This window comes from Mirounga leonina, unplaced genomic scaffold (assembly GCF_011800145.1).
Source record: "Mirounga leonina isolate KUSES-001 unplaced genomic scaffold, KU_Mleo_1.0 Mir_126, whole genome shotgun sequence".
NCBI classification, from domain to species: Eukaryota; Metazoa; Chordata; class Mammalia; order Carnivora; family Phocidae; genus Mirounga; species Mirounga leonina.
In genome coordinates, this window is record NW_023270314.1 from 25,139,654 (window position 1) to 25,160,544 (window position 20,891).

Below are 20,891 nucleotides of genomic sequence, written 5' to 3' on the forward strand. Positions count from 1 at the left end.
TATAGGAGGTGGTCCTGACTCTAGGATGCTCACTTACTGCAGGTGGATGGACTACCCATTGGGCTTTCTTCCGTGGACCTTTGATGGAGCCTAGGGGCCTCCTGGCCTCGCTGCCACGGCTTCTCCACCCACCCTCCATCTATTTAGAGGTCTCCTGGGCTGGGGCGGGTGGAGCTGAGCAAAGGCTGAGGTGGGGGGTGCCAAGGGAGGGGTGCAGACCAGAGGTAGAGGTAAGAGGGGGGCAGGGAGAGGGGGTGGGGGTGGGGGTGGGGAGAGGAGGGAGCTCCCAGGCGGTCCAGTCTTCCCTGCAGCCCCATCCCCGAGAACTGGATCCACTGACCTCCCTCTTTGCACCTCATGGGCCCTGCCCTTTCTCTTTGCAGGGAGGGAGCTAGTCCTTTCTGCCAGCTTTCAGTCGGTCAGGGTCAGCTCGGGCCTGTGGGAATTACCCAGGCCCTGATCACTGCTGTTCCCCAGATTTAGAATGGCAGTCTTATCAGGGCTTTAGAAGAGGGGGAGGGCCGCAGATCTGTCTAATTTCTTATCCTAAGTGGCAATGGCAAAGTTTGGGCAGGGTAAGAATGAATGTCCACTGACCTACTATGTGCTAGGTGCTGCGGGGTCCCTTTAGAAATGAGAGGATGGGCTGAATGAGTTTGGCTTGTTAGTGGCAAAAGGTGGGATTTGAACACAGGTCCATGTCACTCAGTGGGGAAGAATTTAAGTTAGGGCTTAACACCTAGGATTTTGCATTTAAAAACATTGCCCTGAAAAGGGGCTCATGGGTGTCGCTATTCTGCCAAAGGGGTCCTCAGCACCAAAAGGATTACAAACTCCTGCCCCGAACGCTGGGATCATTATGGGAAAACAGAACATGCTCTGTCCTGGTGGGGCCAAGCAAACATGTGGGCAGCAAACGGAGCAGTGGGGCTCACCCAATAGGGACCCAGACTGGAGAACGCTGATCTAGACTCCTACATAGACCCAAACAGAGGCTGGAGAAAGAATGGGATTCTTGAGGGCCCAAGGCAGTTAGCTCTCTTCAGTCCCCAGCTCTGCAATGGGCACATAGTAGGTCCTCAACAACTGTGTCAGGTTGAGGTGAATCTTGATCTAGGTTTGGAAGGTTCTAAGGCTGGACTATGGATTTCTTCTTTTGTAGGTGCATGTGGGGCTGAGTGCAGATGGAGGAATAATAATGATGGTAATAAATATAGGTGCAGCTTCTGACAGTTTACAATGATGATCATCCCCCTGCATCTTGAGAAGAGGTGAAGGTAAATGTTTGTATTATTTCCAGTTTCTGGGTGAAGCAACTGAGCCCCAGCCGGTGACCTGCTCCAGGTTTGCAGAGCAGGTAAGCGTGGGCTGTGTTCTTGAATCCAGGCCCTCAGTTTCCAAACTCTGTGGAGTGAGAGAATGGGCAATGGGCCATGTTGTGGGGAGCCAGGGTCCCCAGGGAGGCTGTCGAGATGGAAGTGCAGTGAGTGGCGGGCCCGAAGGGCTGGGCCTGGGCAGGGACCTGTGATTCAGGAGGACCTGGAGCACTGGTTCAAGTTCTCCCGGAGGGGAGTGTATTGGGATTCTGTAAACTGTGCCCTCCGAATGACATCTGTAGGTGTATTTAGTGACATACTCAGCAGGTACGAGAAGGATGGGCCTGTGCCAAAGGCCAAGCCCAGAGATGTTTCAGATTTTTCCCTTTATGCCCCTGCAACCAAGCCCTGCTGCTCCAGCACATATAAGAGACCCAGGCTAGGGCTGCAACATTCACAGGCCTGGCCCCTTGTATTTCTCTGACAACTCCAAGCTCGCTCTCCTCCCTCCAGCCATGATCACCAGACAGCAGTGTGTCCGAGGCGGGTCCCGGGGCTTTAGCTGTGGCTCAGCTGTCGTCGGTGGGGGCAAGAGGGCTGCATTCAGCTCAGTGTCCATGTTTGGGGGCACGGGCCGCTGCTCCTCTGGAGGCTTCGGCAGCAGGAGCCTCTACAACCTTGGGGGGAGGAAGAGCATCGCCATCAGCATGGCTGGGTCCCGACAAGGCGCTGGCTTTGGGGCTGCTGGAGGTTTTGGTGCCGGCAGCTTTGGTAGTGGATTTGGGGGTTCCTTCAGTGGATGGGGTGGTCCTGCCTTCCCCGCCTGTCCTGCTGGTGGGATTCAGGAGGTCACCATCAACCAGAGCCTGCTGACCCCACTCCACGTGGAGATCGACCCTGAGATCCAGAAGGTCCGGACTGAGGAGCGGGAGCAGATCAAGACCCTCAACAACAAGTTTGCCTCCTTCATCGACAAGGTGAGCTGTCCCCTTGGCCAGATAAGGTGGTAGAAACCAGGGTTCCAGAGTCCTGGGATCTCAGACCTGAGCCTGCAGCAGCATTGCAAACCACTGAAATTCTCTGGGCCTCCATGTTCCAGCTGTTTAAGGGGAATCCCTGTCCTTTTGTGTCTTCCTCTTTTGTGCATGGCTGGTGGGAGCAATGCACAGGCTGCTCAGACCAAAGCAATGTTTGGAGTCTTCCTAGATGTGCTGTGTATACTGGGCAAATCGCTCAACTTTTCTGAATCCAGGCATCCCAGCTTTTCCTCAGATTTTAGTTTCAGAAATAACATGGTTAATAATTTAAAAATTAACTATAATTATAGTTAACGTAATAATTTAACTATTGACACTTCTGTTGTAGGAGCGGAAGAAAACCAGGCTGGTTTCCCAAATGAAAAAGGGACTGATGCCAATGACAGACTGGGTCCCAATAGGACCTTGGGGGGTCATCTCCTTCATCCTCCCGACCCTGAACAAAATTGCTCATTTCTGGATCTGTTTGAAGAGAGAAGGGATCTCTCCTTTTCTTTTTGTAATCCAACTTCCTTTTCTATGCAAAGTCTAGAGAATCAAGTCTTTTAAGCTCAACTGCAGCCAAGTATGATGGATGACAGCAAGCAGATTAGCCCAGATTGCTGAGTCACCCGGAGATTAATGATTGAGTGGATGAGTATAGCCACTCAGTCAAGGATGCCCTGGCTCTCTGTGCATCGGTCTTAGTCCTCTTAGATGAATGGGGCAAGATTGAACCATCTTGAAGTAGACTGAGTGGAAGTGCTTGCTCTTCTTGCTAGTTGAATAAACCATCACTAGCTTAAAGGGGCTTTATGGTGACTCCAGGACATACAGATATAAAACCAAGACCCAGGGTCTGGTGATTCCTTGTCTCATCTCCCCTCATCTCACCTTTTGGGTTCAGACTGTGATCAGTCGCCCTCACCTGCTTTTCTTTCAGCTCTGAAGAACATAGTGGGAATATCATGCTCAGCTGCTATCCTGGTTTATCTGGTTAGATGTCTTTACAGAGAGAGGGAGAGTTCTGGGACGTCCCCTTGCAGGGTGAGCCTGGCTGAGACTCAGAATGTGTCTAGGGCCTTGATCTTTAACTATTCAGACTCAATTGTACACAGGTTTAAAGAGACACACCAGGTCCATTTATTTTATTTTACTTTATTTTTATTTATTTTTAAAGATTTTATTTATTTATTTGAGACAGAGAGAATGAGAGAGAACACATGAGAGGGGATAGGGTCGGAGGGCAAAGCAGACTTCCTGCCGAGCAGGGAGCCCGATGCGGGACTCGATGCAGGGACTCCAGGATCATGACCTGAGCCGAAGGCAGTCGCTTAACCAACTGAGCCACCCAGGCGCCCCAGGTCCATTTATTTTAAAAATTGTCAGTGAATTTATCATTCCTTTGCCTTGGGTCAGGATCACTTTGATGCAGGAGTCCCCAGACTGTGGTTGTATCTCCTAGTTTTGTTTATTTTATTATTTCCTAGAAGTTCAGTGTTCTTCTCGGCACCTCCCCCCAGGGCCTCTGGATCCCTGGGGTCAAGAGGTTGTACTTGTGGCGTAGTCAGGCCCTGTGGCTCTCTGGCTGTCCTCTGTTCTCCACAACACATGTGGCTCATTTGCTGCCATGGAGCAGGGCCACCATGTTGACCCCAGTGGATGGTGCCTGGAGTTGCAACATGGTGGCCCTACTTGCATGGCTCTTGGGTCACCTGGGTGGCCTTGGCCAGTCCTCCTGCCAAAGCTTCAGGTCCTCATTGGTTGGTTGGTGCCTTTTAAAAACACAGGTGCGGTTCTTGGAGCAACAGAATAAGGTCTTGGAGACCAAGTGGAACCTCCTCCAGCAGCAGACGACCACCACATCCAGCAAAAACCTTGAGCCTCTCTTTGAGGCCTACATCAGTGCCCTGAGAAAGCAGTTGGATACCTTGGTCAGTGACAAAGGACGCCTGCAGTCTGAGCTGAAGACCACACAGGACAGTGTGGAGGACTTCAAGACCAAGTATGTATGGAGGATAGAGGGATGCCACCTGAGAAAGTCTGCCCAGCCATGCCCCAGGCTCCTGGGCTCCTGTCCAGTCATTTAGAATTCAAGCTCTCAAGAGATCCCAAAAGGGTCAAGAAGGTTCCCTAGTTTGTGCCCCTGCATCTACATGGGCCCTTTCTAATGGGGTGTGGCCTAGTAACCCTGAGTTGCCCCAAACTGAAAATGAGTGATACATTCAGGGAGTTGGGCTTGCCATATACAAGCAAGATCAGAAACCATACAGATGAGAAGGGGTGTAGTATGGTCAGAAGAATACAGGTTGTAGAGGCAGATAGTCCTTGTTTGAATACTGAGTCCTCCACTTACAAGTTACGTGCTCTTGGGTAACTTGCTTAACCTCTCTGAGCCTTGTTTTTCTTCATCTTTAAAATGGGGATAATAACCCTAACTTTTTAGAATTAAATGGAATTAAATGAGATTGAGAAAGCAGGTAGCATAGCACTGGACATATAATGAGCATTTATTACATAGTAGGTCTTATTAGATTCACTATGGGATGGAGCTGAGAAAATCCCAACCCCCTTTCTCTATTCACTCTCACACCAAAGAAAGAGAACTAGTGTTGGCAGCATTCCTGATAATTTAATCCACCAAATGAACAGCCCTTCTACAGAAATAAAACCAACCAGATTGTGGTTGGTTGTCCTCCTCACACCTTATCTCTTAAAAACAGTCTTTATTAAGTTTGATTTTCACTTCTCTGAATAAACCAAGGTCTAGACTGGTATCTCACACATGGAATTAATAAATGTAGGTTGAATGAATGTTTGTATGAAAATGGGAAAATGTAGACAATTACCTGGATATTTCCAAATAGTTAAGTGTTTGAAACCCAGCAGCAGAGATCTGGGAAACACAAGCTCATTGTGGGACTTCTGTCTTCTCCTTCTCATCCTTACCCCCAGGTATGAAGATGAGATCAACAAGCGCACAGCTGCAGAGAATGACTTTGTGGTCCTCAAGAAGGTAAAACATGAAGGAGGGGCTGGAGAGGCTGTGAGGTACCCATTCCCTTGGGAGTGGTCTTTGGCTTGAATCATGGGTTTGGTCCATCTTGGCCTCACCTTTACCCCACTTGGTACTATCCAGATCTGTGTGGTCAAAGGAGTGGGTAACTGAACCAGACCCTAAGGAATTGAAGTTGGGGAAAAAGCCCATTTGGATCATTAACTTCCATTTCTGCAGTTGTCATGAGGGCAGAGGATGTCAAATGATTTGTCCCTTGCCACTTTGCCTGGTGCTGAGATGCCTTTCCTAAAGGCTGCTGAGAACACCTTTGTGTGTCACTTAACACCCCCTTGTCCCTATTGGAATTTCTGTATCTTGTCTCTTTCCCCCTGCCTCCTCTGCAGGATGTGGACGCCGCCTACATGAACAAGGTGGATTTGGAGGCCAAGGTGGATGCTCTGAACGATGAGATCAACTTCTTGAGGGTCCTCTTTGCTGCGGTGAGGACTTCATCCCCTGCATTTGAAAAGGGAATCCAGAATCTGTGAGGCTGCTGGGGAATTTATAGTAGGACTCCAACTCCCTTACTTGCTGAGGGTGCTCTCAGCTAGCTCATAGGTAGAGAGAGTTGAAGTGAGAGACTCAACCGGGAGGTTTTTGAAACCAGATGTTGTCTTAGAAAGGAGGATTAGATCTCAAGATTGCATGGGATAGAATTTCTTGCTGTCTAGCATTTCCCTGGTGAAATGAATCCATTCCCTTCCCTTCTATTCAACGTACTGAACACCTACTGACATGGGATGGCTTATGGATCCCAGAGAGCAGTGAAGACTAGAAGCATTACTTTTCTGTCTTGAATTGTCACCAATCACTTGATTTCTACATAGAAATTTACCATTCTTCTCCTTCCCTACACACTGGGATGCCAGCCAGCTCTGCTTCCATCTAAGTCTGTGGCATGGCCATCTGCATGACCACAGTGGATTTCTGGTGTCAGAGATTAGGGAAGACTCTCTGGGGGGCCTGACATGAGATATTTTCCCTGCAGGAGCTGTCCCAGATGCAGAGGCATGTCTCAGACACATCCGTGGTCCTGTCCATGGACAACAACCGGGACCTGGACCTGGATAGCATCATTGCTGAGGTCCGTGCCCAGTATGAGGAGATTGCCCAGAAGAGCAAGGCTGAGGCTGAGGCCCTGTACCAGACCAAGGTGGGTGTCAGGGATCTCTCAGAAGATGGGAGTGGTTTCTGGGGCTCTGCTTTTGATTTCTGTGAGCAGGTGACCATCAGCTCAAGCCCAAGAGAAGTCAGAGATGAACTGATCATCCAGGAATCTCTGATTCTGGTCTGATTTGAGATTACATGACATTTTGTATTATCCCTGCCACCTGTGCCTATTCTTGCTGAGTTAACTTGAAAGCAGACCCTACCCAAACACGCCTGACCCCTCGTTCCCTGTGTTTTCCTGGATATTAGGTCCAACAACTCCAGATCTCCGTTGACCAACATGGTGACAACCTGAAGAATACCAAAAGTGAGATCTCAGAGCTCAACAGGTTGATCCAGAGGCTGCGGGCTGAGATTGAGAATGTCAAGAAGCAGGTAAGTGTCACCATTTTCTGACCATGGTACAAGGCCAGGAGCCTAAGACAGGTGTCTCCATAGTAGACAAGAAGTTCAGGCATCAGGCCAGAAGATCCTGAGCTTGCATGCAGGGGATTTGTGACTCCTTATATAAGCCATACCCAGGTCCTTTCAGCAGTACCCTACTTAACCTGACATGACACCCTGGTAAATAAGGTTTCTCTGCTCTTCTTCATTGTTTTTTGCTCATCTTCAGCTAATCAGTCTGGTGGGGACATTGGTGGGCCCTGGTTGGAGTAAATGAAATGCATAAGAGTAGAGTAGGTGGGGAAAAGGACAGACAGAATCCTGACATCTTAACCCATAAAAGCCGGCACAAGACAGGGGACAGGTGGCGAGGCCTTGACAGCAGGACACAGATGATTTCCTGTTCAATGCTATTGTCTACAGTGCCAGACTCTGCAAGCATCTGTGGCTGATGCAGAGCAGCGTGGGGAGCTGGCCCTCAAAGATGCCTACAGCAAGTACAAAGAGCTGGAGGCTGCCCTGCAGAAGGCCAAGGAGGACCTGGCCCGGATGCTGCGCGAGTACCAGGAGCTCCTGAGTGTGAAGCTGGCCCTGGATGTGGAGATCGCCACCTACCGCAAGCTGCTGGAGGGCGAGGAGTGCAGGTGGGATAGGGAAGGCAGGACAGGAATGTGAGGGAGGGAGAGATCCCAGCACCAGGAGTTTGCACCTCTGCTGGGCCACCTGCTTCAGTACGGCATGGGTGCATTATGATCCAGGGCAGTGTAGACAACAGGCTCACATCCAGTCCTTTAATTTGGATGCATAAGGATTGATAGGTGCTTGAGACCTGCTTATTGAACCAAGCATGGCTCAGGGTTCTACTGTGACTCACTGTTCTTTGTTTCCCCCATAGAATGTCTGGAGAATGCCAGAGTGCCATGAGCATCTGTAAGTACCTTCTGCCCCTGCTATGGCTGTTTGTCCACCCTGGTTTGGGCGGAGACCCCCCGATTGCCAGTATTGTTGGAATAACCATATCCTTTCCCTTTCTCCTGCAGCCGTGTTTGGTGGAGGCACTGGTGCTGGGGGTATCAGCGGAGGATTAGGAAGCTGCTCTGGGTTTGGCCTGGGCAGTGGCTTTGGCTCTGGCTCCGGAAGTGGCTTTGGGTTTGGTGGCGGTGTTTGTGGCAGTTCTGGCAGCAAGATCATCTCCACCACCATGACCAAGAGATCCCACCGATAGAGGAGACAAGGTCCCTGCCGCCCCCGAGCCCAGCTGGGCCCAGCCCTGGTGTCTTCTGTGCTTCCTTCACCTCTGCCTCTACCCTCCCTCTCTGGGATTCATCTTACCAGTGTCACCCCAGTGTGGACTCTGCCCTCTTGGAGTTTGGTAGCTTCTTCTCGATTTGGGCCTGGTGGCCCCCCTGGAATGGGAGGGGTGTCAACTGACTCTTTGCCTCCCATGGGCAGAGGAGACCACAAACAGGAGCTTCATCTACAGAATCATCAGGGTCATGTATGTCCCCTCCCAGCCCAGGATCCCCATATCCCTCTACATCAGGACCAAACTCCTCTGTCACTTGGCAGCAACTGGCCCTGCAAGGTCAGGACAAGAATCACTCAGTGTCTCATCCACCCCTTCCTCTTCCCTCTAACCATCTTTGGGTGAATCCTTAATAAAACGCTTTTATCATTCACTCTGAGCCATTGTCCTTGTTCCCTGGGGGAGAAGTCTCTAGAATTCAGGTGGGAGTAGAGGAGGCTGGGGCCTGAAGGATCTGTCTGCACAGATCAAGGTCATCACTTAATTTGAGGGAGAAGTGCAATGTGTGGAGCCTGAAGGCTGCCTACAGAACAGGGGCACAGACTCCAAACAACCAACAATTACATAAAGGTGATAGGCAATCAGAGCAGGACCATCTCCGTGTTGAGCCTTCAGTGAACCTGGAGGGAAGGGTTGGAGGAGAGGCAGTCAGGGGGTCTCCACTGAATATGGAATGAGGGGTTAGGGAGCTTATGGAGAGTTCATACTCAGTGTCTAGCAAGGCCTCCCTATTTTCATGAGACTCTATGCAGAGGACTCAATCCCACTGGACCAGCAAGACTTTCAGGAACTTGTTCCAAGAATCAACAAGGTCCCAGTTGCTGGGTGGAGGAGTGGAAGCATGTCATTCTCACAGAGCTTTTGAGCTGTGCTCACTTTCCCATCTCAGGTGGTTATGTCTGGGGTTATGTCTATACTGCTGTCCCTGAGTGGTGGGGGTGTGGGGGAGGGGAGGCAGGTCTGCTAGAGTGGTAGAAGATGAAGCTGCATGATTGGGGTCAGCCCTGGAGATTATGATTGATGAAATGGAGAATGGGGTGAGGACAGTCAGAAGTGGGGATCTGGTTATAGCCTTTGTGGACACCGTGTTTCCATACTGGACCAATTCCAAGATACCTAGAGGAGCATCATTTTCCTGCACAGCTCCCCTTGTGGTCTGACCTAAATCCCTCCTACTGCAGTTGGAGAATACACTCATTCCCTTGGCCACCCAGTTGGTGTTTCCCACCCTGGACTGCCAGGCAATTCATTCAGACTCCAATCCCTCCAGCACAGTGCCCATGGGGCCCTTACTGTGTGCAGACAGAAGGGCGCACAGTTTGCCCAAGGCCAGTCCCTGCCCATGTGGCCTTCATACAGACCTGGAGGCAAGCTCAGGGCAGCAGAGACAGAAGAACAAAGGGTTAATCTCAGGGGCTTGTGCTCCCTGGGCTGGAAGGCTGGCCCTTCATAAGCCCCGCCCTAATCTCCCCATTGTCTTGGGACTCACCCCCTGGTGTCAGAGCAGGAAGTCTTTGACTTTTTCCCACTACTGCCCCCCTCCCCTGGGAAAATGCTGAATTGGCTTTTTTCTAAGTCTCTGGAGGGGGAGGAGGAGTCAAAGGTTGGTAGGTAGTAGGGGAAAGACTTCTCAAGTTCACCTACCAGGAAGGTGCATGTTGTGATGGGCCACATTGAGAAGCTGGGGGCAGGTTAACGAATTTCTCATGCCTTCTGAGCAAGCAAAGTGTGGAAGTAGCCAGCCCCAGTGGGGATGAATATAATGCTTTACATAGGAAACTCAGATCAAGTGGGTGTGTATCTTAGAATAAATGTGTTTTTGTAGGCAAGCGGCTATGTGGGTATGTTTGTGTTTTATTTCTATAAAGAAGACTCCTGGTTTACATAAAAGAGGAAAAACATTCTTGTTGGTCTCTATTACCAAAACAGTTCAGAGGAGTGGATCCTGGCCATGATCCATAGGTTTGGAGCTGGTTGGCTACACAAAGGGGATTACTGGAAGGGGAAAATCCACTTCTGAGATAATAGGCACCACTATTCTCTTAGATCCTTTGAATTGGATCTGGCCAGCTCTTTGTGTTCAAGGGAACTATGGAGACACAGGTTGCATTACCAGTCCCTTGGAAGGCCCTGCACTCTCCACCCCCTCTGAAATGCTTTACCTTGAGCCCTACTAAAATCACTTCTCACATTGTAATGGCCCAAATGTGGGTTGGCAGATCTTAAACTCAGTTTATTTGATTCATCTGCTCTGACCCCCACTCTCCAAGCTCTTGACTTCTAGCCTTGGCTATAACCTCACAGGTGGTTTGGCTCAGGCTCTTGGCTCCCAAGCAATAACCTCATTTGCAAAAGTCCCTCTCCTTTTACCAAGACCTTCTGCTCTGGGACCAGCCTTCCCTGTTTCAGAAAATTCTTGCCAACACTTCTGAAGTCTCTTTCCTTTGTCACTAGTGAAACTGAAGGATACAGCAAAGAGGGATTTATTTAGTGTTGCCCCATTGTGGGATTTTGATTTGGTTTACTGTTGGGACCCAGGTTTTGGATTTTAACACCAGAGGACCCCAAAATAAGGCAGGTCCACTACTATGTTTTGGGTGATGGTCAAGGTTTAGTGAGACAGCTATCCAGGGAAATAATTAAGGGAGTTGTGTCCCCCTTTATTATCCCCCTAGGGCAAGGGAATAGTGGGCATCCCAGGACAAAGGGAAGGAGCAGGCTGAGGGAAGAAGCCATTTTAGCATCTGCTCCATCTTTTTGCTATGTTGAAGGTAGAGACTGAATAGTTATCTTTGCATCCCATGAGGAGAAGCCTGGGAGTGTAGGGCTGTGTTCATGCAGGGTCTCGGTGGGAGCCCCAAGACTCAGGCTCATTGTTGCCCATGGTTTCCTGGATGACTTGGGGTCAATGTAAAATTGTTCTGCATCTGTAGGTTTTTTACTTGAAGTGTTGTGGATTTGGTCCTCAAAAATTTAAAGGAGAAGCTAGATGAGCTAGGAAGAGGTTTTTGGCAGAAATGGTTTGGATTGCCATTTGCCATTCACCTATCTGTCATCCACTGTCCATCAATCTACCATCCACCCATCCATCCATCCAACCATCTATCTGTCCGTCCATCCACCCATTCATTAGCCTTTGAATTCTGTAAGGCAGGGACCATGATTTATCCATTTTGATATTTCAAGGCCAGTGTGCTTGTCATGTAGTAGATGTTTAACAAATGTTGGTTTAATGAACGAACAAATGTCCTAGGCAATGTTTTAATAAAAATTAGACTATTCTTTCCCAAGGAGTTTTCAATTGGGATAATAATGACTAGATAATTGGGATAATAATGACTAGATAAAAACATGAACGTATATAACTTGGTAACCAGATAGACATGTACTTGGGAATTGCAAACAAGGGCTATGGGGGTCCAGAAAAGGGTGAAATTACTTTTAGTCTTGGGAGAGGGGGTTGGCAATCACAGGAGGCTTCATGGAGGAGGTGGCATTTAAACTGGGTCTGGAAGGACAGGTAGGCCTGGGTGTTAGAGATGGGGGTGGGGAGAATGGATCTGATAGAGGGCAGGATTCTAATCTCCTCTAAGAGGAAATCCTTTTTTCCAGGAAGTCTCCCAAGCGGCTCCATCCTATTGGCTCACCCTGTTCCTCTGGCTGCCTTAGGCTTCCTCAGGCCTCATTCTGATCACACTCCCTTCCCTGTGTGGTGTCCCAAGGGTCTGCAGCATTGCCGTCATCAGACTGGGCACTTGTCTGCCTGCAAATCCACTGTCTAAGATCTTCGGCTTGACAAGCATTACAGGGGGGCCATCACTCTTATGGAGGACATAGTTTATTATGAGCGTGTGCATGTGTGTGCATGTGTGTGTGTATGTGTGTGTGCGTGCATGTGCGCGCGTATGGGGACTGTCGGGGAGGCAGACATATTAGATACAGATTTTCCATACTTTCAGGAGACTGTTAAGAGCAACAGGAGGAGTCAGCCGGGTGAAAGGGGTATGGTCCTGGAGCTGGGGCGAGGGGCACAGGGGAGAATGGTGCTCTAGGCAGTTAGAATATCAGAGCAAAAGAAGGGAAGTGTGGCACAGCTAAGTAGGGGTATGAGCCCCAAACAGCTTAGCATCCTTCAACAGCTTAGCATCCTTAGCATTCCACTCTTAAGGGCAAGAGTGGTGGGAGTGGAAGCTGTGGAGGTAGGCCGAGGCCAGGCTGTGGAGGACCATGGCTTGACCCACTGTCCAATTTGTTTGGGGCTTGGGCTTTGTTCTATAAGACTAGACAAGCTCAGACCGAGGCATGTCTGAGAGAACAAGCTCTGGATGAGATGAAGAGGGAACTCTGGGCCACCTGCTTTCAGGGTGTGGCCTTTTAGGCCCAGGATGTGCTTTGGAGTCATGTCGGGAACTTCACGCAACTGTAATGCTAAGCCTTGCCCCTACTCTGCCTCCTTCCCCGCTTTTGTTTACTATGAGGAAGCATTCCAGGGCCCAAGAGGTTTGTCATCACTCCGTTGTCTCCCAACAAAAGCGTCTTCCCCCTAATGCTGTCCATTCCTTCAATATATGCTGTGTACCATCCATATGCTGGGGGCTGTCAATCGCTGCATCTAAACTTACATAGTATCCCATGGTCACCTTATTTCCCACCGTGATCACACCCTCTGCTTTATGTCCACCTGATTCCCTCGAAGTCTGCAGTGGAGACAGCGAGAGCCCTGCTTTTCAAAGAGTTGCGTGGAAAAAGAAATCTAAGTTTCCTGTTAACTTTCTCTTCCCCAGGTTAAATGATCACTTGACATTTCTTCCCTCCTCCCCTTTTAGCTTTTGTTCCAAGCAATTTATTTCATAACCTCCTAAGTGGTTTTTGGAATCTCCTGGTGAGGACAAGATGGGGTTTCTGCTATTGACAGCCTGCAGTTCGAGGAGCACACCAGACAACCACGACTCAGCACCCACACGATGGAGAGCTCCTTTTGCCCAGAGGAAGATTATAGATAAAGGTTATTGAGGGCGAGCCTCCCTCTCAGTTTTCTTGTCCTAGTTCTCTTCTCTGTAAGTGCACTGTTCCTTCAGTTCATTCTCACAGCAGGATGTGCAAGTGAGTTGTTTAAAATTGGGAGGCAAGTTTCTGTCCTGGAAGGTAAGGAAGGGGAAGGGGGTTTCAACATCTCCTCCCTTGATCCCATAATCGACTCTACACAGCAGCCAGACTCATCCTTCTAAAAGTCAGCTCATGTCTTGCCTTTGCTGAAACGCTTCAGTGACTTCTCCTCTCAAAGTAAAAGCTGGCCTTCGGTGTCTTAAAGCCTCGTTGATCTGTCTTCCAGCTGCCTCAGACCTCAGCTCTGAGGCTGCTCTTCTTCCCTCACTCTGCTTCAGCTGTGCTGGCCCCATGCCGTCCTCACACTCCTGCCTCAGGGCCTTTGCACTTGTGGTCCCCTCTGCCCAGGATGCCCTTAATCACATATTTGTATGCTTTGTTCCTTCACCGTGTTCAGATTCTCAGCTCAGGTCCCCTTAGACCACCCTCTGAGACAGCACCCCTGGTCATGTCTACTCTCCTCTCCTGCTGCATTTATTTGGTAGTGCCTTTCACAGCCTGACAAACACGTATTTATTTCTTTATTGTCTGTCTCCTACTGGCATGTGGACTCTAGAAGAGTAGGGATGTCATCTGTTTTGTCCACTATTGCCTTCCTGGTGCCTAGAACGATACTTGGTAAATAATAAGTGCTCAATAAATCTTCATTTCATGAATACAGAGAGCCCGGGAAGGCTGAGCAGGGCTGATATTTTGCCTCTGTGGAAGAAAAAGGACATTAAGTCAAGAATATGATGAAGAGCGGGGCCTGGGTGGCTCAGTCCAGGATCTCAGGGTCCTGGGATCAAGTCCTGAGTGGGGCTCTGTGCTCAGTAGGGAGTCTTCGTGAGGATTCTTTCTCTCCCTCTGCCCCTCCCCCCACTCATGCTCTTTCCCTCGCTCAAATAAATAAATAAATAAATAAATAAAATCTTTAAAAAAAAGGATTGATGAAGAAAACGGGTGTTTGGGTCATCACTGGAGCAATTAATTCACTGAATTAATCTGAGATTGTTCTAGAGGAACAGAAGTGCTCATGTTAGTGCTCATTCTCATATGAGGACAGGAGCACATCCCAGAGTGACACAAAATGACAAATACAAAGTAATAGTGAATGTTTTCTGAGTACTCAGGATGTCTAGGTACCATCCTTAGTGTTTGCCATGCATTATTTAATTCAATTCTCACAGCAGCTATGGAAGATTAATCTGCTATTACTTTATCTTCCAGATGAGGAAGCTAAGGCTTGGAGAGGTTTGATAACTTGCCCAGGAACACAAGTAAGTGAGAGACAGAGCCAGGATTCAAGCCCAGGACTGCCTGGCTTACCTAGGGAAAGCCTGTATCTTTCCCCCAGGCAGGACCCATGCGAGCCAATAGATAAAGGAGACAGAACCTTAACTTGCTTCGAAAGAAGCACAGCGTCCACATCACAGACAGTAAGGATCCTCCTAGGAGTTTTGTCACACATTACATCACCTCTGAATATTATACCATAATTAGGCACTGAGATTTTAAGAGTTTCATTCACAAAATGGAGTGAAGAGTCCTAGAAACTGGGAGAAGCGGCTGGGTATATTGAACCTGGAGAACAGCTTCTGGAAATTCAACAGTATTTTCTAATATCAGAATAGGTGTCCTACAAAAGCCAGGGAGGTTGGAATGTATTACTCTGGAAGGCCAGATGAGAGCAAAGTCATGTCAGTTCAGGTCACATCCATTAAAAGCCTGCCAGGACCCGACGCTGATGGACACAAAGGCAGGGAAGATGGCAGTGCCAGCACTGAGGGGGCACAGCCCTGTGGGGAACTTCACCTGGGGACAGTGAGACCTATCTAAGGGACAGAGCTGTTCAACTGTGGCTGGTTGGCAGGAGTTTGAGACCTGAGGCTTAAAGGGAGCTGTTGTGTTATTGCAGGGATCTAAGCATCCAAATGTGTACACATGTCTGTAGACTGAATAAATCATATGTCTTTCATGCATCTGTATTACCATTTTGAAATGTATGCGATTATAAAATGCAATTTTATTTAAAAGCATTGTTGAGTTCACAGTAAAAGTGTATGTTCTCAAATGATACTGAAAGGATAAATTCTAATCTATGTGAATGTCAATATAATTTTTTGTTGTGAAAAGGGGCCTTCAGATCTGGAGAGGGGTGGGCGCCAAAGTGGTATGATGGTCAGGTGGGTGAGACCCCTGCAGACCCCAACTTCACTGATCCTACGAAGAAGAGGTGGGCTCCTGCTAGTTCCAAGAAGAACTTCCTCAGCTTAGAATGGTGTCATGCTGGCCTGGGCAAGCCAGAAGATTGGATAAATAGCCTTCCATGGGGATCCTGAAGAGCAGGAGAGGCTGTGGAGAAAGGAGAGGCCAGCCTTCTGGCTGTAGCAGCCTATGAGGCTCTGATTTTATACACTGTAACAGAGTGACTCACTCATTTATCCAGGGAGAAAGAGCTTAGGATACTTAGTTAAGCTTCTAATAATCCAGATGTTCAGGGTGAGTGTAAGCCACCTATGTTTTCTCCAGATATTTATTGGGTCTCCCCAGTCCAGAGGGCTGAGCGGGACCGTCATGAATTTCAACCCAGGATTGCTTCCTCCCCATTCCATCACCTGTATCACTCATGACTCTCCAATCAGAATCGACGTTCTAGTCCTGCTAATACACTCCCAATTCCTGGTTTGCTTCCTGTTCCCTCATGGGCAATGTCTGCTCTGAAATCCCGGCTGCAGAACAAGAGTAGATTAAGCCCTTCCTCCTACTCCTTCTGCCACTGGCTGGGGAGGCCCCAGCTCTAGAACCAGGTGATGACAATGGTGGGTTCTGACTTTGCTTCTCAAAGATTCTTCTCCAAGTTAATTCCCTCTAGAGGAATGGCAAGTATGGCTTAGAATCAGTGGGCTCTGGCCATGGCTGGACTCTGCCCTGGTTGGGGGGCAGTTGGGTGCCTTGATTCTCTGTGGGTTTAAGAATCCTAGGGATCCATTCCCTGGACTTCAGGGCCCACACCCGGCCACACAGCAACCTCATTCTGTCAGGCAGGCCCTCCATCCCGTTCCACCCTCCAATCACTTTCTGCTCTAGCCAGGCCTCGCTCATCACTGTATTGATGAGGACTCACACCTGCAAATAGAACATCCATTCTGTCAAATGTAAATAGAAAATAGTGTATTAAAGGACATTGTTACTCATGGCCTCTCTGAGAGCTGGGTGGCCTGGAGCCATGCTCAATCACACCTGGGGACCGCTCTGGTGACAACCACGTGGCCCATTGCTGCCGTGCCCGTGATGCTTGGGGCAAAATGACAGCCTCCCGCCTCTGCCCATGGAGGCCCAGATGTGTCCGCCATTGCTCTGTCCGTCCACGACTATCTCCTTACATTACCTACATCAGAATCCGAGTCTCACGAGGGTCTACCTCACTGGAATACTCTAGGCCACAGGCCTGGCCTCCAGCTGCAAAGGAGTCTGGGACTGTGTTTTCTGGATTTTGCCCTAGGAAGGTGGGGATCACAATGTGGGAAATGGCCAAAATGTAGGAATGGTGTTCACAGATGTTGTGTAGCCACAAATGACAAAAATCCGCCATGGCCACCACTTTCTGAATCCAACCATGCTTGTTTTCAACACTGAGACTTGGCTCATGACTACCTGGACTGAAATGCCTTTCCTTCTGTCTAATCCTGCCTTCCTTGAAAGTTCTGGCCCATGTCTGTTCATGAAGCCTTGCTGTGTGACTCCCTGTTTTCCAACTCTCCACGGCCTCACAGCACCCAGTATAGAGCACTCAGTTTTAGTCTTGCTTGGTTTGGCTTGTCTAGACTGTGAGCTCTTGAAAACTATTCTATCACATGGCGACTGAGAGAATCAAGGCTCAGTAAACACTCCTCATATTTGTTCACTGGTGTTAGGCTGGCACCTGAGGCCCCGCTTCCCCTCATCCCAAGTCATGGAGTTGGATATGATTTCTATCTATCCAGCCCCCTCCCCTGCCCCCGCCAGCTGTGCTCCCATTCCCTGTGGGGCTTCTGTGGATAAGTGCAAATGGAATCATCATTTTATGGGATTGATTCTTTTGATAGGCATGAAAGCTGAAATTCTCTGTGTGGGGCGCAGACAAAAATAGTTCACAATGATGGTGAACATGGCCCGAACTCAGGTGGTGTGCTAGGTACTTTCTAGGCATGACAATGACCTTATGAGAGAGGTATCATTAATAACTGAATCTTTTTTTTTTAATTTATTTTATTTTTAAAGATTTTATTTATTTATTTGACAGAGAGAGACACAGCGAGAGAGGGAATACAAGCAGGGGGAGTGGGAGAGGGAGAAGCAGGCTTCCCGTGGAGCAGGGAGCCCAATGTGGGGCTCGATCCCAGGACCCTGGGATCATGACCTGAGCCGAAGGCAGACGCTTAACGACTGAGCCACCCAGGTGCCCCAATAACTGAATCTTATAGACAAGGAAACTGAGGCCCGGAGAGGATGCTCAGGGACATGCAGTGACAATGCAGAGATTTAAAAACTGGGTCTGTGTACACCTGAACTAACACTACGTTGTATGTCAGTTAGACCTCCATCAAAAAAAATTTAAAAACTGGGTCTGTTTGGCTTCAAAGTGCATACTTTTTAATATTAAAAAAAATAATGTATTGCCTAATTTTTGCAATACATTTTTTAAAGATTTATTTATTTATTTATTTTAGAGAAAGAGAGAGAGAGCGTGTGTGACTGGGGGGAGGGCCAAAGGGAGAGGGAGACAGAGAATCTCAGGCAGACTCCACGCTGTGCCGACCCCAACATGGGGCTCCATCTCACAACCCTGAGGTCATGACCTGAGATCATGACCTGAGCTGAAATCAAGAGTCGGACGCTTAACCGACTGAACCACCTACGTGCCTCAGCAATACATTTTTTGGAACACTTGACCGATCCCATTCATCCAGCTCCTGTGAGATCCAGAAAGGCACAGGTGATTGGCCATCTTCAATGGTTAATGTTGCTGAAACCCAGAGGATCTAAACAGCTTTGGTCATGTTTAGTCATGGGGTGGGGCTGGCCCAGCTCTGGGTTTGGTTCATTCTTTAAAGTCTGGTTCTTCTGAGGGAGCAAAGTGAGGAGGGTGTCTATGTGTGGCCACTCTCTGGGCCTTGGGCTAATTTCACAAGCCGTTAAGCCTGGGCCAGTGGCTGGGGAAGGTCAGGGATCTAGTTTAGACCTGCTAGGGAGGAAATCCCAGTACTGGGCAAGGGGCAGATTTTAGGACCTCAAATGCTCAGTCAACTTCAAGCTGATTCTGGGATTGATTGATTCTTTTTATTTATTTATTTTTAAAGATTTTATTTATTTATTTGAGAGAGAATGAGCAAGTAAGCTAGAGAGAGAGAGAGCACGAGTGGGGGCAGGCAGAGGGAGAGGGAGAAGCAGACTCCCTGCTGAGCAGGGAGCCCAACTCAGAGCTCCATCCCAGAACTCTGGGATCATGACCTGAGCGGAAGGCAGACGCTTAACTGACTGAGCCACCCAGGTGCCCTTGATTGATTCTTTTTAAATTAAAATATAATCGACATATAATATTACATTAGTTTCAGGTGTGCAAATAGTGATTCCAAAATTACATACATTACAAAATGCTCACCAGCATAAGCGTAATTACCATCTGTCACCATACAAAGTTACTACAGTATTACTAACTATATTCCCTATGCTGTGCTTTACATCCTGAGACTTATTTATTTTATAACTGGAAGTTTGTATCGCTTAATCCCCTTCATCTATTTTGCCCATCCCCCCACCTCTCTGATTGAGTGATTCTTGATTGGTTGGTTCTTGAACTGTGATTCTACAACATTTTTTCCACTGGAAAGGAGGAGACACTCATTTTGCATGTATATTTTGTTAAACTGCACACCAAATTTGAGAGGTCTGGGTTCCTCATGTTAAGATGATCTCAATTAGCTTAGGCTATCTTATGTCATGGGATTTGAACCCACTTTTGACCGGTTTTATTTGGTTCTAATCCAGTAAAGGCTTAATTTATTAATGAATTCATCAGTTGATTAATTGATTGATCCATTCAACCAAACAACTTTTATGAGCATCTATTATTGGCAAAGCACTGTGCTAAGAACCAAGAGATCCAGTACATTAACAAGACTGTAAACTCCTGGAAAGCTTATGGCTTTATTCTGGGGAAGGGGCCAAGATGATGGGTAGCCTGGGGTAACAAATGGCAGAGAAGACAGAATGGGAGAACCAGGTCACAGAAGAAAATTTCATTTCCTCTGCACTTGGGGCCATTCCCAGCCCCGCTCAGCGCTGAACAAGCCCCTGTCCTTTCCTCCTTTCTGCCCATTGAGCCGGCTCCTGCCGACGCCGCACAGGCCACACCCTTAGCAGGGCCTAATGTGCAGTGGAGAAAACGAAGAAAGACCCGTCCTGGAGAGATAAGCGGCTAATTTGGCAGGAAGGCTTTCCTCTTGGACGAGCCAAGCCGAGTCCCTAAGCCTCTGAAAAACACCAGGCTGGCAGGTTCTCAGGCTTTCAGAGTCAGGCACGTATAGCCGTGCTGTGGCTTTGCCAGGTCTGGCTTCCTGAGTCTGGGGGTGGGGTCTGGATACTGAGGCCACAGATTCCTGGGAGCACAGCCCCTCAACCTGAGAACGGTCCCTGTGTGTCCTGTTCACTACGGAGTCTCTGTACCTTGCACAGTGCCTGGCACGAGTTAGACAACCGGTAAATATTTGGTGAGTAGGTGGTAGAATTGTTGTTTGAATTTCCAGTCCTCTGGGACTTGGGCTGAAACCAGAGAAGTGGCAAAAATGTGGGGAGCAAAAAAGGAAGCTTTAGAGATGCACCAAGATGTGGAATAATGTAGAGTGTCTCTAAGAAGTTTTCAAAACAAGCAAGCAAGCAAGCAAACAAATATTTCTCACGTTGAATTTTGCTAACGTCTCACCAAAGCGCATAGGTGCTAACGGCCCTTTTTCTCAGAGGACTGTCATGAACCCCAATGCCATTGCCTCCTGAACTGCAGCTTGGGATGGGAGGGAGCCCGAGAGGCAGATTTGTCATGGCTCTGAGCTCTGTTTCCAGGAAGGGAGGAAGAGAGGTCATCATTTCATTCCCAAGCCCAGCACAGACCTGGGCACACAGTGAGCACTCAATGACCATGTGTTGACTGTGGAGTGAACTGAATCACCCCTTCTGTTGAGATCCTTGTGCCGAGTCTTTGGGTGGGCTTCACTGTTTCCACTACTCAGACAACCAGACCCTCCCCAACCCACCTTCCAGTCTGTTCTTTCCACAGCTGAGGGCAGATAGATGGCCGCTGAGCACATGGCGGGGATGAGTGTGCCTCCTGGGTCCTGTCAGACAAAGCTAGGAGGTGGCCATGCCCAAGCATGGGGCATGGCGGGCGCCACCCCCTGCCAGGTAAGCCTGCCACCTTAGCAGTTTTACCATTTCAGATTATTTTTAAGGTGTGTTTAGTAGCCTGGAACAAACTTACTGCCTTGGAGGCATACCCCACCCATGACTATTTGGGACTA

General features: G+C 48.7%; 1 protein-coding gene across 1 annotated transcript; it reads left to right on the forward strand.

Moving 5' to 3' along the window:
- The first annotated feature begins 1,831 nt into the window (after window positions 1-1,831).
- KRT4 (keratin 4) lies at window positions 1,832-8,169 on the forward strand. The gene is made up of 9 exons (XM_035002591.1): window positions 1,832-2,293; window positions 4,123-4,337; window positions 5,288-5,348; window positions 5,735-5,830; window positions 6,379-6,543; window positions 6,810-6,935; window positions 7,368-7,588; window positions 7,840-7,874; window positions 7,985-8,169. The coding sequence occupies exons 1-9, from the start codon at window positions 1,832-1,834 to the stop codon at window positions 8,167-8,169; spliced, it is 1,566 nt and encodes a 521-aa protein (XP_034858482.1).
- The last annotated feature ends 12,722 nt before the right edge of the window (window positions 8,170-20,891 follow it).

Bases quoted from the DNA above. Each gene is read 5' to 3' on its own strand.
- KRT4 (XM_035002591.1), top strand. From the start codon at position 1,832: ATGATCACCAGACAGCAGTGTGTCCGAGGCGGGTCCCGGGGCTTTAGC. The intron at 6,936-7,367 runs GTAAGTGTCACC...TATTGTCTACAG, and splicing joins TTGAGAATGTCAAGAAGCAG to TGCCAGACTCTGCAAGCATC. The intron at 7,875-7,984 runs GTAAGTACCTTC...TTTCTCCTGCAG, and splicing joins CCAGAGTGCCATGAGCATCT to CCGTGTTTGGTGGAGGCACT.